We start from the raw sequence: 18635 nt of genomic DNA, 5'->3' as shown, positions 1-18635 counted from the left end.
CTGCATACCTTCCTCTGCAAGAAGAATGAGTATCTATAGAAACTTTGAAATGGTTATAAAGAAAGTCATTATGCAAATGTGCCTTAACATTATCCGTATTATATATTGGAGAATTTTTACATTCATATCTTTTCACTTATGAACATAGCTGCCTTTATTCAGATTTTGAATAAATGAAACTTAAATCATCTAAAAAGAGTCTCCCTTTGCTGTTCACAGTACTGGATTACTATCCCTACATCCCTTAAGTTTGCATTAGCTAAAATTTCATCAGGCTTACAGAGATCAGATACTGACATTATGATTCAATTTTTTTTTCTTTATTCCTACTGAAATTATGTTATCCTTAGGTTTTGGACTGGCAGCTACCTTTAGAGTTCAGAAGTCATTGAGAATATGAAGAGTTTAGATAAGGATTCACTGACACTTTAGTATCTTCAGGTTGGAAGAAGAAATTCAATTCAGAAAGTAAATTCACTAATAAGCTTCAACCTAGCTGTATTCTTCAGTTCCATCTAGTTTTATCTGCCTAAGTGTATAAAGGATCGTTTTTTTTTTTCATATAGACAGTTGATTTACCTCTCTGATGCTTCTCAGCAGTCTGCCATTGCCATTCACTTTTAAAACCTAGCCAAATGAATGCAGAAGTTTAACAGAGTAAAGTGATAACCTCATTCTCAAATTGTACAAAGTTTTATTGCCATTTTTATAGAATAAGAGAAGAAAAAAAGAGGGGCTTCAAGACGAACGAGCCCTTTTCTTGAGGACAGAAGTTAATGCAACTTCTGAAGACAGAATTATTAACAGCCTAGTGGCCTGAAACATTCTGTTGCAAGGATAGAACTGAAGTCTGCGATGCTCATTTGTTTTTGTTTAGGACCTTTACTGACAAAACATTTAGTGGCTTTGTGAAGGAGAAGAATTTTTGTAATTAAAAAAAAAGTCAAAAGTAAGTCTCAAAATGATTTAGAGATTGCTGTTAATTTACATTCCTTTGGCTCTTAAAAAATTGTAGTACATTTGGGCACTGTCCTCTTTTGGTAGTTCCTTGTGTCTAGAAAAGGAGGACCTTGGGCAAATCACTTCACCTCTCCTGACCTCAGTTTCCTCATCTGTTAAATGAAGGGTTTGGATCAGATGATCCTGGGATCCTTCCAGCTCTAAATTTGTGATCCTAGGATTCTCCGTTGTTCCACAGCTGGAAACGATGGTATATTTTTATACTTTAAGTAAGTTTTCTTTTTCTTTATTGGTAGGTTTTACAGATCCTAAATATTAATTTGAATTGTGACCATTATTATCCTTTTTTTTTTTTTTACTATTGGGCATTAAAGAAACTATTGTGAACCCCTGCCCCTAGAGGGCAGGCTCTGTGTGTCTTTTGCCTTGTTTTATATTCCCAGCATTTAGCTCAGTGCCTGGCACATTGTAGACACTTAATAAATATTTATCAATTGAATAATAATGTGATTCTGCCAGAGTTTAGATGTTATAAATATCCATTGGTCACTTCACACTTTCAAACTTGAGAAGGAAGACTTTTCTTATATACATAAAACACAAACTTGCCTTCATGTCAGAATTCTTTTCCCATCTGTGAGCTGGAAGGAATCAAAGAGGTCCTTTAGTCCAGTCCTCCCTTCCCCCATTACCTCCCTCCCCACTTTTTTAAACAGAAGAGGAAGCTGATGATCAGGTGCTAAGTGATTTGTCCAAGGTCATACAGGTAGTAAGCATCAAAAGAAGAGTGATTTGTCAGTATGTAGAGAAAGGAAATATTAGCTGAATAATGCAATTGTACTTCACAAAAAGTGCATCATTATGAAAATTCAGCACCTGTTAAAATTAGTGATTGATTAATTTAAAATAAACTATTTTCTTACCTCCTAAAGAGAATGAACTGCTAGAGTCAACTGAATACATTTATGCCAGAGGACTTATTTTGTTCTAATTATTGAAATTTTCACCTTTGTTTGAATATATTTTGGTTCATGTTTGTTCTAAGGATCAGCTCAGTTTGCCTTAAAGAGAATTTGTGACATCTTCTGTAGATTTTGTGAAAGTGACAACCCCCACAATTCATTGTTCCTCAGTTCTACCAGAAGGGCAAGGGACATTGATATCAGTATGTAATATTCATAAAGATTAGCATGTAGTGTTGTATAGTTCATTCATTTTGACAGTACTATCTAGAAGTAATTTAGAGCCCCCTTAAAATATGTTATGAGTGCCTCACATTTACTAAAGCCACACTGTAATAGGCTATGATACACAGGGTCCAGATCCTGTTCCAAGCCTATTTGTAAGAAAATTCAAGAGACATTTATGAAATTCTCATATTGTATCAAATATTATTTGGAATAAGTCAGTGCTTTAAATATAGAGATATTTTCATTAGGATCCACTTCTGCTAATCATATTTGTTTTAAAGTGGTTGAACCTTTACATATACATATAACTAGTACCTCATGAAAAGAAAAAGTAAAACTGAACCTGGAGACAGAACATTACATTACATTTATTCAACCTCACTTTCATAAGGTGCTTTCAGTACCCTTCCCTATTTTTACCATTTGTATTCTCATATTTGTCTTGTTGGTATTAATTAACATAGGCAGCAGAAGAGTAACCATTACTTAGGATCTGACCTTATTAGGAGACCTGACATTTTTTTAAAAGTCTACTTGATTCTTTCTTGAAGATCTGCTTATAAATCTTAAAAGTTAAGAATTTTATTTTTTGAATACCTCCTAAGTAATCTGATTTAATGGAAAAGAGCATTTGAATTGGATCTTGGAAACCTACATTAAAATTTTGACTCAACTACCTATTACCTATGTAGCCTTGGACAAATTTTATACTACTTGGACCTTAGTTTCTCAAGCACAGCCCACACCCTGGTATTTTTTTCTCCTGCCATATCCAGTCATTTGCCAAATCTTGTCAATTTGCCTCTACAACATCTCTCCTATTTATCTCCTTTTATCTCACACCAAATGTGCTCTCCTGGGGAACTATGATAGCCTCCTAAGTGATCTTCCTGAGTCCTCTCCCCTCAACCATCCATCCTTCACAGAGCTGTCCAGGTCATTCACCTGCTGAAGAAGCTTAGGGGTTCCCCATCACTTGTAGCATAAAGTATAAATTCTCTTTGATATCTGAAGTCCTGGCTCCAACCTATCTTTCCAGACTTATTTCCCATCACTCCACATCATGTGCCCTACATATAACCAAACAGACCTACTTGACATGCACAACAATCCATCTGCCACCTCCATGACTTCAAACAGGCTGTCCCCAGTGCTTGATTTCTTCTTCATCTTTGCCTCTCAGTATCCCTACCTCTCTTCAAGATCCAGCCAAATCCTACAAATGAATCGTTAGTACTTATCCCTCCACCTTTACTTTGAATTTACTTATCAGTGTAAATATTGTTTCTTTGCCACAGCATTTAAGCACTTTGAGAACAGGGACTGAATTATTTTCATATTGGCTTTTTTATTCCCAGCACCTAGCACATCCTGGTGTATAGTAAGTAGGCATTTATAAGTGTTTATTGAATTGAATCCCTTGTGTAATATACTTACTACTTTCTACTTTGTCTCATTTCATTTGCTAGTTCTGTGACTAAAATTGTTTGATACTTTGAATTTGTAATGGAAACTAGTTTCTTTTCATTTTGAAAAAAAGGTTTACATTGTAAGGTTAAAAAAAACCCAAAATGTATGTGATAATCAGTAAGCATTTATTAACCTCCTACAGGGTGCCAGGCTCCTTTTTTTTCTCCTCCATCAATCAAGAATAAAGCTGTTAACCTTCAAATTGTCGGGTTAGGATACAAATTGTCTCTCTGTTCTTTTTTAATGCTTAACAAATATAGAAGGTTTCTAGAGAGTTGTATGATTCACTGATAATTATTATTGGCTAAGTTCTGTTCCATAGCCATTGCAACCTTTACTTTCAGTTAAGGAGTACCACTAGCTCTTAAAATTCCCCTTTCTTTTCATGACTTTTTACATTTGATTTTTTTTTTTTTTTGGTGAGGCAGTTGGGGTTGTGACTTGCCAAGAGTCACACAGCTAGTAAAGTATTATGTGTCAGAGGCCAGATTTGAACTCAGGTCTTCCTAACTCCAGGGCCAGTGCTCTATCCACTGCACCACCTAGCTGCCCTTTACCTTTGATTTTTAGGACATGTAAAGCATCTTCAGATATATTTCCTTTTTCTTTTCATAGGGAAAGAGTTAATTAATCTTTCAGATTTTGTTATAGAATGTTATACTGGGGTTGCTCCTTCTTTTGTCCTCCTCACCTTAAATAAATTTAAAATTGGATTTTATTATAGTAAAATAAGTCATGTCTCTTTTTTTTTTCCTCTCCCCCCAGGTCATGTGAGAATGGTCAATGTATAATGAATGGAATACATGGTACCTTATCAGAGCTGAAGAAATCCAGCTCCCCTGAATTAGGTATATATATAAAGGGTGGGTACATGAAAATTTCCTGTCTATATTTAGCATCTTAATGTTAGCATTGAAAGGCAAAATTGTGTCAATTTATTGTACTAAAAACACACTAAGATTTTGTGTTATCCTCTAGGAGATGTTTTTGATTCAGCTATTGTTCCAGTGCCATTGCCACCTGCCAGACCTCCATCCCGGGACAATCCAAAATTTGATTCTTCGCTCAACAGGACGCCCTCTGATTATGATCTTCTCATCCCACCATTAGGTTGAAGACTTTTTTATAAAACAAACAAAACAAAATTTTAAACACATTGCATCTTTTTAGTGTTTCAAGTTAGACATACAAAAACCTAGAATGTTACTAATCCCTCTCCTTTCTGTGGAAGGTTGATAGGATTTATAGGTGATGGTGATTCTCAGGCTCACATGGCCATGGCTACTGATGAATAATACTGTATGTTTAGACAGACAGCCATTAGGCAGGGGAGAAATAAATACTAATTTCTCAGGGGGTCATGGGAAATTTCATATTTCTCATGTCATATAATATGAGAAATATATCTTTAAATATAACATAATTAATATAATATTTATATTTTTTGTACCCTGTGCAAAATACATATATATAAAACATAATTCATAAGGGTTTTGTTACAATTGTTTCCTTAATGGTATAATGTAAATAGCTATGATATTTTAAAACTAATCAGACGTTAATGAATGTGCAGCTGATGTTTAGTTGAGTGAGAAATTGTTTGCTTAATTGTGAAGAATTTTTATAAAAGTCAAATGGCTTATATCTGTGTGGAGAGGAAAATGGACTAGACCTGTGATTTCATTGATCTAGGCAGGTCCCAGCAAGGAAACTCATTCTGCTAGTGCAGGTTGGCACTTTCTGGGCAACTGAAAATCTTAAGAGAGTCACCTAGAGCACTGAGAGATTAAGTGAGCTGATGACACATACATAAGCAGTATGTGTCACATGTGAGACTTGAATTCAGGTCTTCCCAGATCCAGAACCCAGTTCTCTATCCATTACACACCATATTGGCTCTGTGATTTATTTCCCTATTACCTTAATGATTAGTATATCTATGTAAAATACATAAACTTCACATCTCTAGTTTCAGAATAGAATCTAATGTTGCACATATATCTAAAAACGTAATGAAGCCTAGCACTCTAGGCAGCTAAGTATCATAGTAAATATAAAGCTAGGCTTGGAGTTAGGAATATCCAGATTCAAATCTGGCCTCAGACACCTACCAGCTCTGGGAACCTGGGTGAATCACTTAAGCTGTGTCAGACCCAGTCTCCTCAAATGTAAAATGGAGATAATAATAGTACCTACCTCCCAGGGTTGTGACAATCAAATGAGGTGATATTTGTGAAGCACGTAGCACAGTACCTAGTACATAGTAGGTCCCCTCCCCTCTTGGTGCTGGCACATAGCAGTACTTAAATACTTGTTTCCTGCTTTCCTTTATTCCTGGTTTGTCACTTACCCTGTGATGGTAGGCCAGTTACTTATTCCCTTGGTGTCTGAGTCTGTGAAAGAGGAATAATAATCCTTCCCACCACCTAACACAGAGTTGTTGACAGGACAAATGATTTAACACTTGGGAGGTCATTTTGAGCCCTTTTGAAAGCTCTCTGTAAGGAGAGGATGCAGCTGTCTCTTAACTTGAGGCTCTTCCTTGTATCAACATCAGTGCTATAGAATTTTCAAGGAACCATTTTCATATATACATACATACATACATATATTTTATCTTTTTTAACTTTCACTAAGGGGAATTTTGAATCTTTGCATCTGCTGCTGCTGTTGCTACTTCCCTGGCAAATGAGCTAAAAGGCCAGCTTGCCCGCAATGACAAGTACAGAAGTCAAAGGAAGGAAGTTGAAAAAACAAAGTTATGTGCATTAGAGTATTAAAGGAATAGATCTGAGAATCAGTCGACATTGGCAGGGGGATTTCAAGCAGAAACAGTCCTGAAGGGGTGGTTCAAGATGGTATTCACTAAGAAGTACTATGGAATAGTGAATAGAGAACAGGATGTAAGAGTCAGGAAGACCTGGGTTGGAATTCTGCGTTAGACCTTTACTAGATACATGACAACATACATGTCACTTAACCTCTTTGGATGTCAGTTTCCTTAGCAGTAAAATGAGGTGATTGGACTCAACCTCTATGATAGGTCTGTGCTTCTGTGAGGTACACCTGCGGCAAAAAGAGAAAGTAACTAGATCATCTGTTCCCTTTCTATTTGACTCTTTTTTTGTTGTTCTGTAGCCATTTACTGCTTCAAAAAGAAGCAGAACTGAAAACCTTTGAAAGTCTTTCCTGTGTATCAGAGATGTGTATCTAGACAGACATATTTATATTTATAAATGTAGATGTGTGTTTACTGTCATATTGAACAGCATTTATGAATGATGGAAATGAAACTCCAATTTTGCAGTGAAAAGAGCTGAAAAATAAAGCATCTCTATTCACTGGGGCCCCACAAGTTGTCACAGCTTGAAATTTGGTATAATTCAAAATTCTGTTGAAGCCCATCTATAGATGTACAAAGAGATTGTTACACTAACGTGGTGTCACAATACAGTCCTATAAAATGTTATCAGGTTGATAGTTTTATCAAACTTTCATTATAAATTCACACACACGCATATATATATATATATATATATATATATATATATGGATATGTATTACCTCAACAACGAAGGGATTCAGTATTTCATTAGTGTGAGTCCTTCCTCCATCAATATAGATTGTCATCTTCTGTTCATTACAAGACAGTATTGATATGTTATTTTGATGAAACAGAAATCATCAGCAACTGGCCACCTCTCTGGGAATGAACCATTTCAAACGCCTCTAAACTGGTCCCTAGATGACCAACGTTCAGTACTCTGATGACAATACATCCATCCGGGAAAGTCTTTCCTACTCTTTCTAGCCTATCAAAATTTGCTCACTGGGTCATCTCCATGTTAAGATTAAGTATTGGAACAGGGTTTGGTGTAGGACATCTGTATTTATAAATTTAGCTATAATAGAAAGTTAAACAGACATATCTGTATATGATTTTGTATATCTATATGAAAACAAGACCACTTATAAAGGTTTGTATCTGTTATTTTTTATAAAAGTATGATAAAGTACATGTGTGCATTTATGTTTTTATAGAGTTACATCTATACACATAGATGTAACTAATATTTTTACTAGTTTGCCTAGATGAAGACACACAAGAACATTATTTTTTTCTTTAAAAATGTGTTTATGGGGTTTTTTTAAAATAAAATTAGTGACTAGATAAATTTGCAGTTTGTTTTTACAGTATGTGAGTATCAGTTATTATGACTCCTGGAGCTACACAAAAAAGGATGACTCTAAAACTTAATTACTCTTTTGTTAAGAAACTTACCATGTCAGTAACATGTGTCCCTACTTTAGGATACATCTTCTGAAGTGTTCTGGCTGTAATTTGAGTAAAATAAAGCAATTAGCCAATAAAGATTGAATCCTGTTAAATTGGCTCAAAGGGTTGGTTGACATTCTTTTGTTATATTGAACAGCTACACAAGGGCATCATCAGTGGCAGCAGTAAATAGGGAGTGTGGGGGAGAGCCATTTTTGTGACTTAGACTTTTACTATAGAGGGATTTTAGCTGTAATAAGTTTGTTCGATTTTGTTTATTTATATTTTAAAATTTGTAGCCATATGGTGCAAGTTGTACAAGCTGAAAAATTTGCATAAACTGCAAAAATTCATCTGAGAAATGAAAAGAACATATTGGACTTAAAGGTCAGTTACTTTGTGTGAGTTTTGCACACACACATGCACACACAGTTCCTCGACAAGCAGTCAGACTTAAAGATTCCATTATCAGAATCTGTGAATTGATAGATAGATCTTGGAAATGAGAGACTGTAAACAGGAAGAGAAAATCAATTGTAACTTTTGCTTGATACCATGGTTTTTTTTTAATAAAGTTGGGCTTATGATACTGACTTTTCTCTGAATACAGGTGATGATGCTTTTGATGTCCTTCCCCCCTCCCTTCCACCACCCCCACCTCCTGCCAGACATAGTCTCATCGAACATACAAAACCTCCTGGCTCTGGGAGCCGGCCATCCTCAGGACATGAGCTTTTTCTTCCTCCTTCAGGTAAGAGGAAAAGTCAAATCCAAGTCTTTAACTTAGAGCAAAAATTTATCTCTTATCTGACAGGATAGCTATCAAACATGCACACTTTGCTTGCCTCTAGCTAACTTTCAGAAAAATTTAAGCATCTGCTTTGTGAAACAGAAGAAACTGAAAAATAAAATGGAAAGAAGGCAAGAAATAGAATCATAGGTTTTTAGAGCTGGAAGGGACCTTCCAGATCTAGTCTGACCTCCTCACTGGACAAATGAGATTAAGTGAAATGTTCATGGTTTGCACTACTAATTTGTGGCAAAACCAGTTCTTTTGAATTTCTAAGTCTCTTATTAACCATTTGCAAAATACTAGGATAATTACAGGATTTGGAGTAACTCGCAGTTTTTCCAAGTTGTAGATGCTCACAAGTGCTAAATTTTCCATTGTGTTAAGGAATGGTTCTGTTGTTTTTATAGATAGCCTGTGTGATTTGTCATACTCCGCTATTTTTTAAAACGGCTTTTTTAGAAGAATTAACTTAGTGTTTTGTTTTCAAATTGAGGATCCCCAAAAAACAAATTGATAAACTAACATTATTCATTTGGCAGTACTCAGAAAAATTTTGTTTCCCAAATGGAATTAACTTTTGTTATAATCATTGCCATATGGGCTGGAACAATGTGGCTTGTTAGTGTTAATAAAATATATATATTTTGAAGTGTGAACTGACCTGATTGTTTCCTTAACTGTGGAAATAGATTTAAAAAAAATTTTTTTCTTAGACTTAGACCTAAGAATCAACCATATAAAGCCATGAAAATTGCAGTTCTCTGCTAACCTTTTAGAGCAAGGGTACCTTAAATGAGGTCTGTGATGCTTAATGATTTCCCTTAGTAGACTGTCATTCACACTGAGAATTTCTTTGTCTTACTTTTTTATTGATTCTGTTATTGAAAAAGTATGAGCAAGTTTGTTGGAAAGGTTACTCAAGTACTGTGACATTTACAGCCACTTCATAATTTTCATGTCACCATTTAATCTTCCAAATCGGATCAGTTCACTGCTTAACAAAACCGCCTGCAATTTGAATATGTTGCCACAAAGTGGTGATAGTATTCTGCTACAGCTATTTGATAATAAGCAGTTTGTCTAAAATTAGTACCTTTTTTCACATTTTCTATTTTTCTAGATCAAAAACTTACCATGTTACCAAAATAGCCAGATAACAAACCATTAAAAAAGATACTTTTAATGCTTTTTAATGTTTCATTGATTCTGTTTTTTGTATATTGTTGTTCTTCTACATTATTCTTTCTTCCTAATAACATGCCACAACCTTAGAATATACATTGTAACAAAGAAATTTAAGAAAACACACTGGCATGTTGACCAGGGAATGCCTCATCATTTCTCTTCTGAGGGGAGGATGTAGGTGTGTTTCATCATCAGTCCTTTAGGATCAAGATTAGTATTTGCCTCAGTGTGAATTCTAATATCTTCTTTTATTGTTTTCCTTTATTATGGTCATTTTGTATGTCAGTCTCTTGTATCTTCTTACTTTGTACTGTATCAGTTTAACTACATTTTTCTACATTTTTCTGAATTCCTCTTTCTTTTGATGTTGCCATAATATTCCATTAGTTTTATACATCATAATTATATCCCCAGTTGAAGGCCCTCCACTTTGTGTCCAGTTTTTAAAGCAGATTTTTTTGTTGTTGTTGTTAATGTTCAGTTGTTTCCGTCATGTCTGACTCTTCGTGGGCCCATTTGGGGTTTCTTGGCAAGCATACTGGAGTGGTTTGTCATTTGCTTCTCCAGGAGATGAGGAAACTGAGGCAAGCAGGGTTAAGTGACTTTCCCAAAGGAACACCGCTAGTAAGTGTCAGAGGCCAGATTTCAACTCAGGAAGATGAGTCTTCCTGACTCCCAGCCCAGTGCTCTATTCACTGTGCCACCTAGCTGCTCAGGTAATTTTAGGCTAAATCTCTTAAAGAAATAAACAATGAAGTGCAGACTAATATCTTGCTAAGTACCCACTTAACTACTGTCAACTCACTCTAACTATGATATTTTATATGCAGCCCTAAGTTTTAACATATTTTGGTACCCAAACAATCCAGGACCTTGTGCTTTCAGAACTAGTTTGGCACCAACCATCCCCACCTCCCTCATTTCAGATTATTTCTCAGCAACTATCTATGTCTTAATGTAATTTAACCATGAATGGGAATTTCATTCTGGTTTCGCTGTTTCGCAGAGGAAAGACATTAGTTTGCTTTTAAAAAACTCATAGCTCTGAAAAGCTCCTGTTTCTTTTCTGTAGTTGGAGTAAAAGACAAGGGCTCCTAGGGGGCACAGCAGATGGAGTCAGCAACACTTATCTTCCTGAGTTCAAATCTGGCCTCAGACACTGGCTAGCTTTGTGACCCCAGCAAACAACAACTGCAGCAGAGTAAAAGGCAAAGGGCAGAGAAACAATTATGTGGAGGGCAGTGCTACCAATAACATATTTAGGCCACACATCCTCTTTTCCATACTCAGACTGGGGTGAGGTAGTTTCTTCTTTAGGTTGTTGTTTTGTTTTGTTTTGTTTTGTTTTTTGTTCCTCCTATCCAGAAATACTGGTTCAATCTACATGTATTCATTCAGTAAATATTTACTTTTCACCATATATGGGCGTGGCAAATGTCAGATGTTCTACCTGCATATAGTACATCAGTATTACAAGTCTTGGTATGAGCCAGGTATTGAGATGAATGATTAGAATGACTTCTTTTAAAAACTGCCTTAGTGTTTGAAGTTTCTATCCTTTCTATGGAACAGAAGGTTTTAACAGGCACTCAAGTAAGATTTTAATATTTCATAGCATCTTGTGTGTAAAAAAATGTTTCTGCTTCTCTACCCATTATAATTCATTATGAAAGTCCATTAAATATGAAGAATCAAGAAAGGCTAAGGGTGAAGGCATGTAAATAGTAGGCTTGGAATCAGAAGACCGGTGTTCAAGTCATAATTGCAACCTATCATCAATGTGCACTTGGCAAAACATATGTTCATTGTGACTTATTGTCACGTACACTTCCCTCATCTCTGTATGATGCATAATATTATTTGCTGTTCTTACTCTGCCACTTCCCTCTTGTTTTTAATCCCATGCAAAGCCAAAACGTGATGCAAAATAAAGCTTTTGTTGGAGGAGTCTTGTACATACATCAAAGCAGGTTTTCATAATAATACTCATATAATTTCATATTCTATGAGTTTATCTTCTATGTAGAAGGTTTAAATATTTGAATCTTCAGGACCAGTTTATTCAGTTTGGACTTTGAAATCCAAGTTGTTCTTACTCTATTTATAGGCCAAGATTTTGTTAACATTGTTCTTCTGAGAACTCCATAGCAGAGTCACAATTGTACAACTTCCACAGGAAAGAAGGAGGAAACAAAGGAAGGAGAGAGGGAAAGATTATTTATTAAATGCCTGGTGCTGGACATTCCATCCAAGCTGAGCAGTGGCCTCTCCTGTGTCATCTTCTCCCATTAATTTAAGTATCTGAGCACCAGTACCCATTACCATCTTAATCCTTCTCCCCTAAGCAACCTTGACTGGGGCTGGGGGAAGGGGGGGAGGGAGATGTGAGTAACTGTGTTTTGCTTTTTCAACTGACCTGTCAGTAAGCATGATGTCATTTGTCTTATACTTAAAATAGTTCTAACCTTGCATTTGTCTTTAAAAGAAAAGATCTGAATCCATTCATATTTTCTTTTGTTTCTGGCTTTTTTTTTTTTAGTTTGTCTAGGGTAATTATTTTGCCTTATTCAGTTTCATAGGATTACAGATTGAGAACTGGATTTAAAGCTAGTCTAGAGAGACAGAATAGAGTAGGCCCATGAGAAAGCATAAACATAAGAAGCAAACTCAGGAGTGCTTTCCTGGGATTTGAGACCATCCAAAACCTGATCCCTAGCTACCTGTCTTACGTTGCATCCTATTATTCTCTCATGGAAATCTTCCACTAGGACATTGTAAAGTAACATAGACATATGCTCCTTGAAATAACAACCCATCTATTGCAGGAGTGTTTTGAGAACTTCATCTAAAAAGCCTTATAACTTCTACCTAGTGTAGAAAATGAACCTTGAAAGGGTCAGTTATTTATAAACGTCATTTCTTTATGGATCTTTTATTTTTACCAAATGTCCTCTTATTCCTTATACTGTCCCTAAGAAATTAAATATTTTATTGTGATTTAGAGGAAATAAACAGCTTTAGTATCTATATAAATTGCTTTCCATATTATTAAATTCATTTTTTGATATAATAATCTGTTCAATAAGCATTTAAGTGTCTGCCATATCTACCACATTGTGTCAAAGATGGTAATTGTCTCGATTTTGTTTTACCTCCAGACTGTAAATTAGAAGATAGATTTTATTAATCCTTGCTGTCTTTCAGCCGTTCCATATCAGTGGGGTCATACAATATGGTAGAAAGAGTTCTATACATAGAGTCAACATAACCTGGATTTGAATCCCACCTCTACCCCTTAACTATTTCTGTGGCCTAGAAAGGCTTATCCCCCTTGGAGCCTCAGTTTCCTTATTTATAAAATAAGGATAATAATACACATAATATTACAAAGTCAAACAAGAAGATACATGCGAAATAGTTGCCTTGTAAATTTCAGCACTATATAAGGTAAGGTCTTGTTATTAGCTGGCAGTTAATTAAGTCATATATCTGTTCTCCTTTAAGGCCTGAATACTAAGTACCGGGCAATAGCATATACTCCTCCAGCACAAGGCTCAGTTTGCTAGGCATGTGTGTAGCTCCTGCCTTAGCAAGATGCAAAGCAGCCATTGCTTCTAGATGTGGGTTTTGAATTGACATGTAGTAAAATTGAGTGGTGGGAGTAAATGAACATTATTACCAATTGTAGGGATTTCTGGTGGTATCTAATGATGTGTAAATAAAGGATCTGTTTTATTTTTTAGGCAATGGGGGTTAAGTGACTTGCCTAGGGTCACACAGGTATGAAGTGTCAAGTGTTTGTTCTGAGGCCAGATTTGAACTCAGGTCCTCCTGATTTCAGGGCCAGTGCTCTATCTACTGTGCCATCTAGCTGCCCCCTAAGTAAAGGATTTTAATTGGACATTTATATATATTGTCAAAGACTTTGTCCTGAACACATTTTTCCTTAAGTCTGAATAAATAAATATTTATAACAGTATAACTATTCCTGTTAACACAGTAAAATATACTAAATCCAAGAACATTGGAGCACTGAAAAAATCATTTTTAATAAATCTGTTTATGGTGGTCTGTCATTGAGCCAACCACATATTGGAAGAATACCTAAAAATGAACCCTCATAGTTTTTATGACGACATGCCTTTTATTAAATTGTTTCAAAGTTCTAGAACAACACTTTAAATATTTGGGCAGATGGGAATTTGAAAGTACTGTGTCCTAATTTGTTTATTTACATGACTCCTAGCTCTTCAGATTAAAACAGGCAATGCTTTTATTTAGTACTTTGTCCAAAGATAGAAAATTGGTGGTGCATTTAAACAGAAAACTCATCTTTCTCTTCTTTTCTCACTCCTCTTTCAGTTGTATATAGTTGATAGCAGAACATAAAAGTACATGGGGTGGGAGCTCAAACTTCATAAATAGAAAAGGCTTATATACGATGTAACTGATGTTTTCATTTTCAACAAGATAGCCTGAGAATGAATGAATTTAGATGTTCTTAGGTTACAGAGACTTCACAGAAGCTCAAGTGTTCTGTATTCAAGCTGATCTTGACAGAACTTGTCCTTGAAAATACATTGTTAATTGTTGGTTCCAGTTTCTGTACATAGTTGAAAGTAATAAAAGTGAGAGGCAGAATGGTATGGTAGGTGGATCCCTGAGCTTGGAATCAGAATGCCTGGGTTCTAATATCCTTCTGCAGATGACTAAGATTTTGAGTAAAGCAGTTTGCCTCCCTGCTTATTATTTCCCTCCTTGGTAAAATGAGAGGATTGAATTGTATCACTTCTGAGATCTTTGCCTCCACTAAAAATTAATGAAATCTAGAATCTCCAATTTAAAGTAGTTCGAACTGGCCTTCCTTCTCCTCTTGCCCCCAACACTAACCACCAAAGTTAGACAGAATCAGATTTTATAGTATATTCAAAACTTTGCAGGAATAGTGGCAAGGTTTCTAAAGTTGTAAAATTAGCTTTATATGTAAGTATCTGGGAACCTGAGCCTATCACCAAGGCTTTGAAGCTCAATACTAAGTTATAGTGCTAGATTTTTAAAGTTACATTCCTACTCTCATGGATCTTATGGCTAATTAATAGAGATTAAGTATATCCCATCAATAGTCAATATTGAGAATATCTCCTGAGGGAAGAATGAGTCTGAGATTATACTGAAAGCTTAGATAATAGTTTTATTAGTGTTCCTAAATTAGTTTTCTTACAGGTTTTCAAGCCTGTACTAATTGGTTTAAAAAAAAAAGAAGAGGCAATAGACTTTTGGTGACTTGGAGGGAGGAAGTGGGGTTAGTAAACAAAATGAATATTTCCATTATTTTTAATTGAAATATTGTATTTATTTTTAAGATCCGTTTTTTGATTCAGCAAATGGCTTAGTACCTATGCCTCCTGTTCGGAGATTAACAAGTGAAAATGTCAAAACGAACAGGACATCCCAAGACTATGATCAGCTTCCTTCAGCTTCAGGTGAGTTGATTACAGATTGTAATAACTGCATTTTTAATAGTGCTTTTTTGTGTTATGGGCCTAGCGATGTCTTGTCTATGGACCATCCTTGCCAAGTGCAAAGATGGGTCAGTAGCAGCATGGAGTCACAGAGATGAGTTTTTCAGCCATATATTTTTATGTTGCTCTTAGCTTTGAGAGGCCATTTATTAAGTTACAGAGGTCTGAGCCAATGTAATGCATTAGTGATATATCAGTGGAGGAAGTCACCTACATTGGTGAAATCACAGATCCTTGCAGTGTTGCTTTTGTGAGTATTTTAAACTCCATTATGTCATTTGAATAACAGATACTCCCAACCTTTGGGGACAATGATTATGGATCTTGTGACAAGGAGAGGTTCAGTTCTATTACTTTAAGACTGAAGGAATAGTGCTATATACTGAAAAGAGCAATGGATTTGGAGCCAAAAATTAACATTTGAATCTCACATGTGCCTACATGTGTAATCTTGGGCAAGGCACTTAAATCATTTAGGCTTGTTTCCTCTTCAGTAAAATGAGAAAGTTGGATTAAATGAGCTCCAAAGTCATTTCCGTCCCTGGATCCTTTGCAATTAGCACTGGGGGAAAGGCATTTGATGTAAGAATAACACTTTTTGAGATAACAGACTTAGAACTAGAAGGAAAGACCCTGGGAAATATTCTAGGCCACCACCTTTATTTCATAAAGATGAAACCGAGGCACATAGAAAGTAAAATCCAAGGTCACGTGGCAGGTGACAGATAGAGCCTTAACTTGAACCTAGGGCTTTTAACTTTTGTCTAATGCTTTTTCCACCACCTTAAACCACGGAGTATAAATCTTCTGGTTCATTTTGCTGTATGGAGATACTATAAGTCTTAAAAGTACAAGGCTGAATGCTCAGGAATATATTTTCTTAGAAATTTGATCAGAAAATTATGCAAATACTATTGTAACCACAGAGTGCTAGAATTGAAACAGACTTCAAAAACCATCTAATTCAACCTATATCTAAACAGGAATCACCTCTATGAAGTCGTTAAAAAGTGGACAAGAGCCTTTGCTCTGAGACAGCCCATGTCACTTTGAGATGGTTCTAATTATTAGGAATGTTTTCTTTTACAATCAACCTAAATTCTTTCTTCTTCTCTTTAATTTCAATCTGTTGTTTCTATTTCTGCCTTGTTGTGGCCAAACAGAACAGCTGTAAGTCTTCTTCCTTTTGACAGCCCAGTAGCATCATTAGAGTTTAGTCTACCTGGTGAAAACATGGAACACCCAGCACTCTCCTGTAATGGAGTCTACATTCAGAGAGCATTGGCATGGTATTATGAGTAGTTAGCATGTGGGAATGAGGAGTAATCTCTAGGTAACCCGAATCTGTTTGATTTGTGCTCCTCCTTTCATAGTGGGAGAGATGAAAAATAACTTATTTAACCTCAAAAGGATTTACAGTTGTTAGTTTATGCATCATTATCCACATAAAATGAAAACCCTTCTTCTCCCAGTGGTCTATAAGCACCTTGTAGGTAAGGAATCTGTCTTTGAATTCTTCAGTGTCCTACACATAATATGTTTTCAGATATTAGAATGAACATCTACTATAAAGTATGAAAATTTTACTTTATCCCATTAAATTCAAAATCATACATTTAAGTTTTTAAAAATTCAGAAAAATATAGCTGATTTATATTTGTGTTTCCTTGTGCATGCTTATAACTGTCTGTTAGTTATGTGCAAACTAGCATTTTTTTATAACTCAAGACATTTCTCATGCTTTCCATTCTAAAAGTTCTGAAGTCCTTCCAGATTTCTTTATAATATTAACACATCCTTTTGTGTCCCAAAGGACAAAATGTCTACAGTACTATTTAGTAGCTTTTTGATGTTGTATTTGGCTAATTTTGTATTTGAAAAGTTTTAGAGGTGTTAAGAATGTTCTTTTGAGAGTTGCTACGATTAGCTATCACTAAGCCTTACAATTGCAGATGAATATTTATTTCCTTTCAAAATGTCTGGGCACATTTCCTTCCCCTGAAAGTAAGAAGGCTTAGTTAGAAACAATGGTTTGTGAGCTAATATAAAATTGACTGTCTAGTCTCTAAGGAGAACCACTGTTTTTGTTTTTGTTTTTTATTTTTTCTGAGAGGTATTGCAAAGCACATGTTATTAGTCTTGATTTATAAGTGAAATGAAAGACAAATGTCCAGTAAAATGGATGCTGTTAGCTCATTAGTACAGATTTTTTAGGGAGGTAAAATAGTTTATAATCCTTAAGTCAGTTGTTAGGCAAGATTGCATCATATAATTTTAAATCCATGGGGCAGTTAGGTGGCACAGTGGATAGCACTGCCCTTGAAGTCAGGAGGACCTGAAGTCAAATCCGACCTCAGACCAAACACTTGACACTTACTAGCTGTGTGACCCTGGGCAAGTCACTTAACCTCAGTTACCTTAAAAAAAAAATTGTAAATCCATGAGGTTCTTTTTCTTTTTTTTTTTCCAGTCAAGGAGCAATTCTGATGCCAGTAGAAGCCTGCAAGATTGTTAGGGAATCTGCCCAGTTTTTTTTTTAATATATAAATTTATTTTTACTTTTCAACATTCACTTCCACAAGATTCTGAGTTCCAAATGTTCTCCCCATTATCATTCCTCCCCCACTCCAAGATGGCATGCATTCTATATACCCCTTCCCCTAATCTGCCCTCCCTTCTATCTGCCCCCCCTTCTCTTATCCCCTTCCCCTTCTATTTTCTTGTAGGGTGGGCAAGGATAGATTTCTATACCCCATTTCCTGTATTTCTTGTTTCCCAGTTGCAGGTGAAAACAATTTTTTAACATGTTTTTAAAACTTTGGGTTCCAAATTTTCTCACTTCCTCCCTCCCCACCCACCCTCATTGAAAAGGCAAACAACTCGTTACAGGATATACATATGTAGTCATGCAAAATACTTCCATAGTGGTCATGTTGTGAAAAACTAAGTATATTTGCCTTCATCCTATCCCATCCCCCATTTATTCTATTTTCTCTTTTGACCCTGTCCTTCCTTAGAAGTGTTTGTTTCTGATTATGCTCTCCCCTCTATCATCCCCCTGCCCTCTTATCCCTTTCCCCTCTATTTTCCTGTAGGGTAAGATAGATTTCCATACCCAATTGAGTGTGTGTGTTATTCCCTTCTTAAGCCAAATCTGATGCGAATAAGATTCACTCATTCCTTCTCACCTTCCCCCATTTCCTCTCCATGGTAAAAGCCTTTTCTTATCTGTTTCATGT

At 35.7% G+C, this 18635-nt stretch overlaps 1 protein-coding gene across 12 annotated transcripts in view; it reads left to right on the top strand.

Annotated features, from left to right (window-relative positions):
* The window catches only part of CBLB (Cbl proto-oncogene B), a 284335-nt gene that overhangs the window by 197624 nt on the left and 68076 nt on the right, over positions 1 to 18635 (top strand). For 6 of the 12 annotated variants that reach the window (XM_078146682.1, XM_078146683.1, XM_078146676.1 and 3 more), the window contains 4 exons: positions 4386 to 4483; positions 4599 to 4730; positions 8507 to 8647; positions 15238 to 15357. In XM_078146682.1, the coding sequence (XP_078002808.1) occupies positions 4386 to 4483; positions 4599 to 4730; positions 8507 to 8647; positions 15238 to 15357 (491 nt within the window). Of the gene's footprint in view, positions 1 to 4385; positions 4484 to 4598; positions 4731 to 8506; positions 8648 to 11981; positions 13655 to 15237; positions 15358 to 18635 lie in introns of those variants that run through there. The other 6 variants (XM_078146680.1, XM_020999917.2, XR_013482932.1 and 3 more) reach the window with 5 other exon arrangements.

This window comes from Phascolarctos cinereus, unplaced genomic scaffold (genome assembly GCF_003287225.1).
Source record: "Phascolarctos cinereus isolate Bilbo 61053 unplaced genomic scaffold, phaCin_HiC Scaffold_726;HRSCAF=1367, whole genome shotgun sequence".
Taxonomy (NCBI): Eukaryota; Metazoa; Chordata; class Mammalia; order Diprotodontia; family Phascolarctidae; genus Phascolarctos; species Phascolarctos cinereus.
This window is presented reverse-complemented; position numbering and strand designations above follow the sequence as displayed.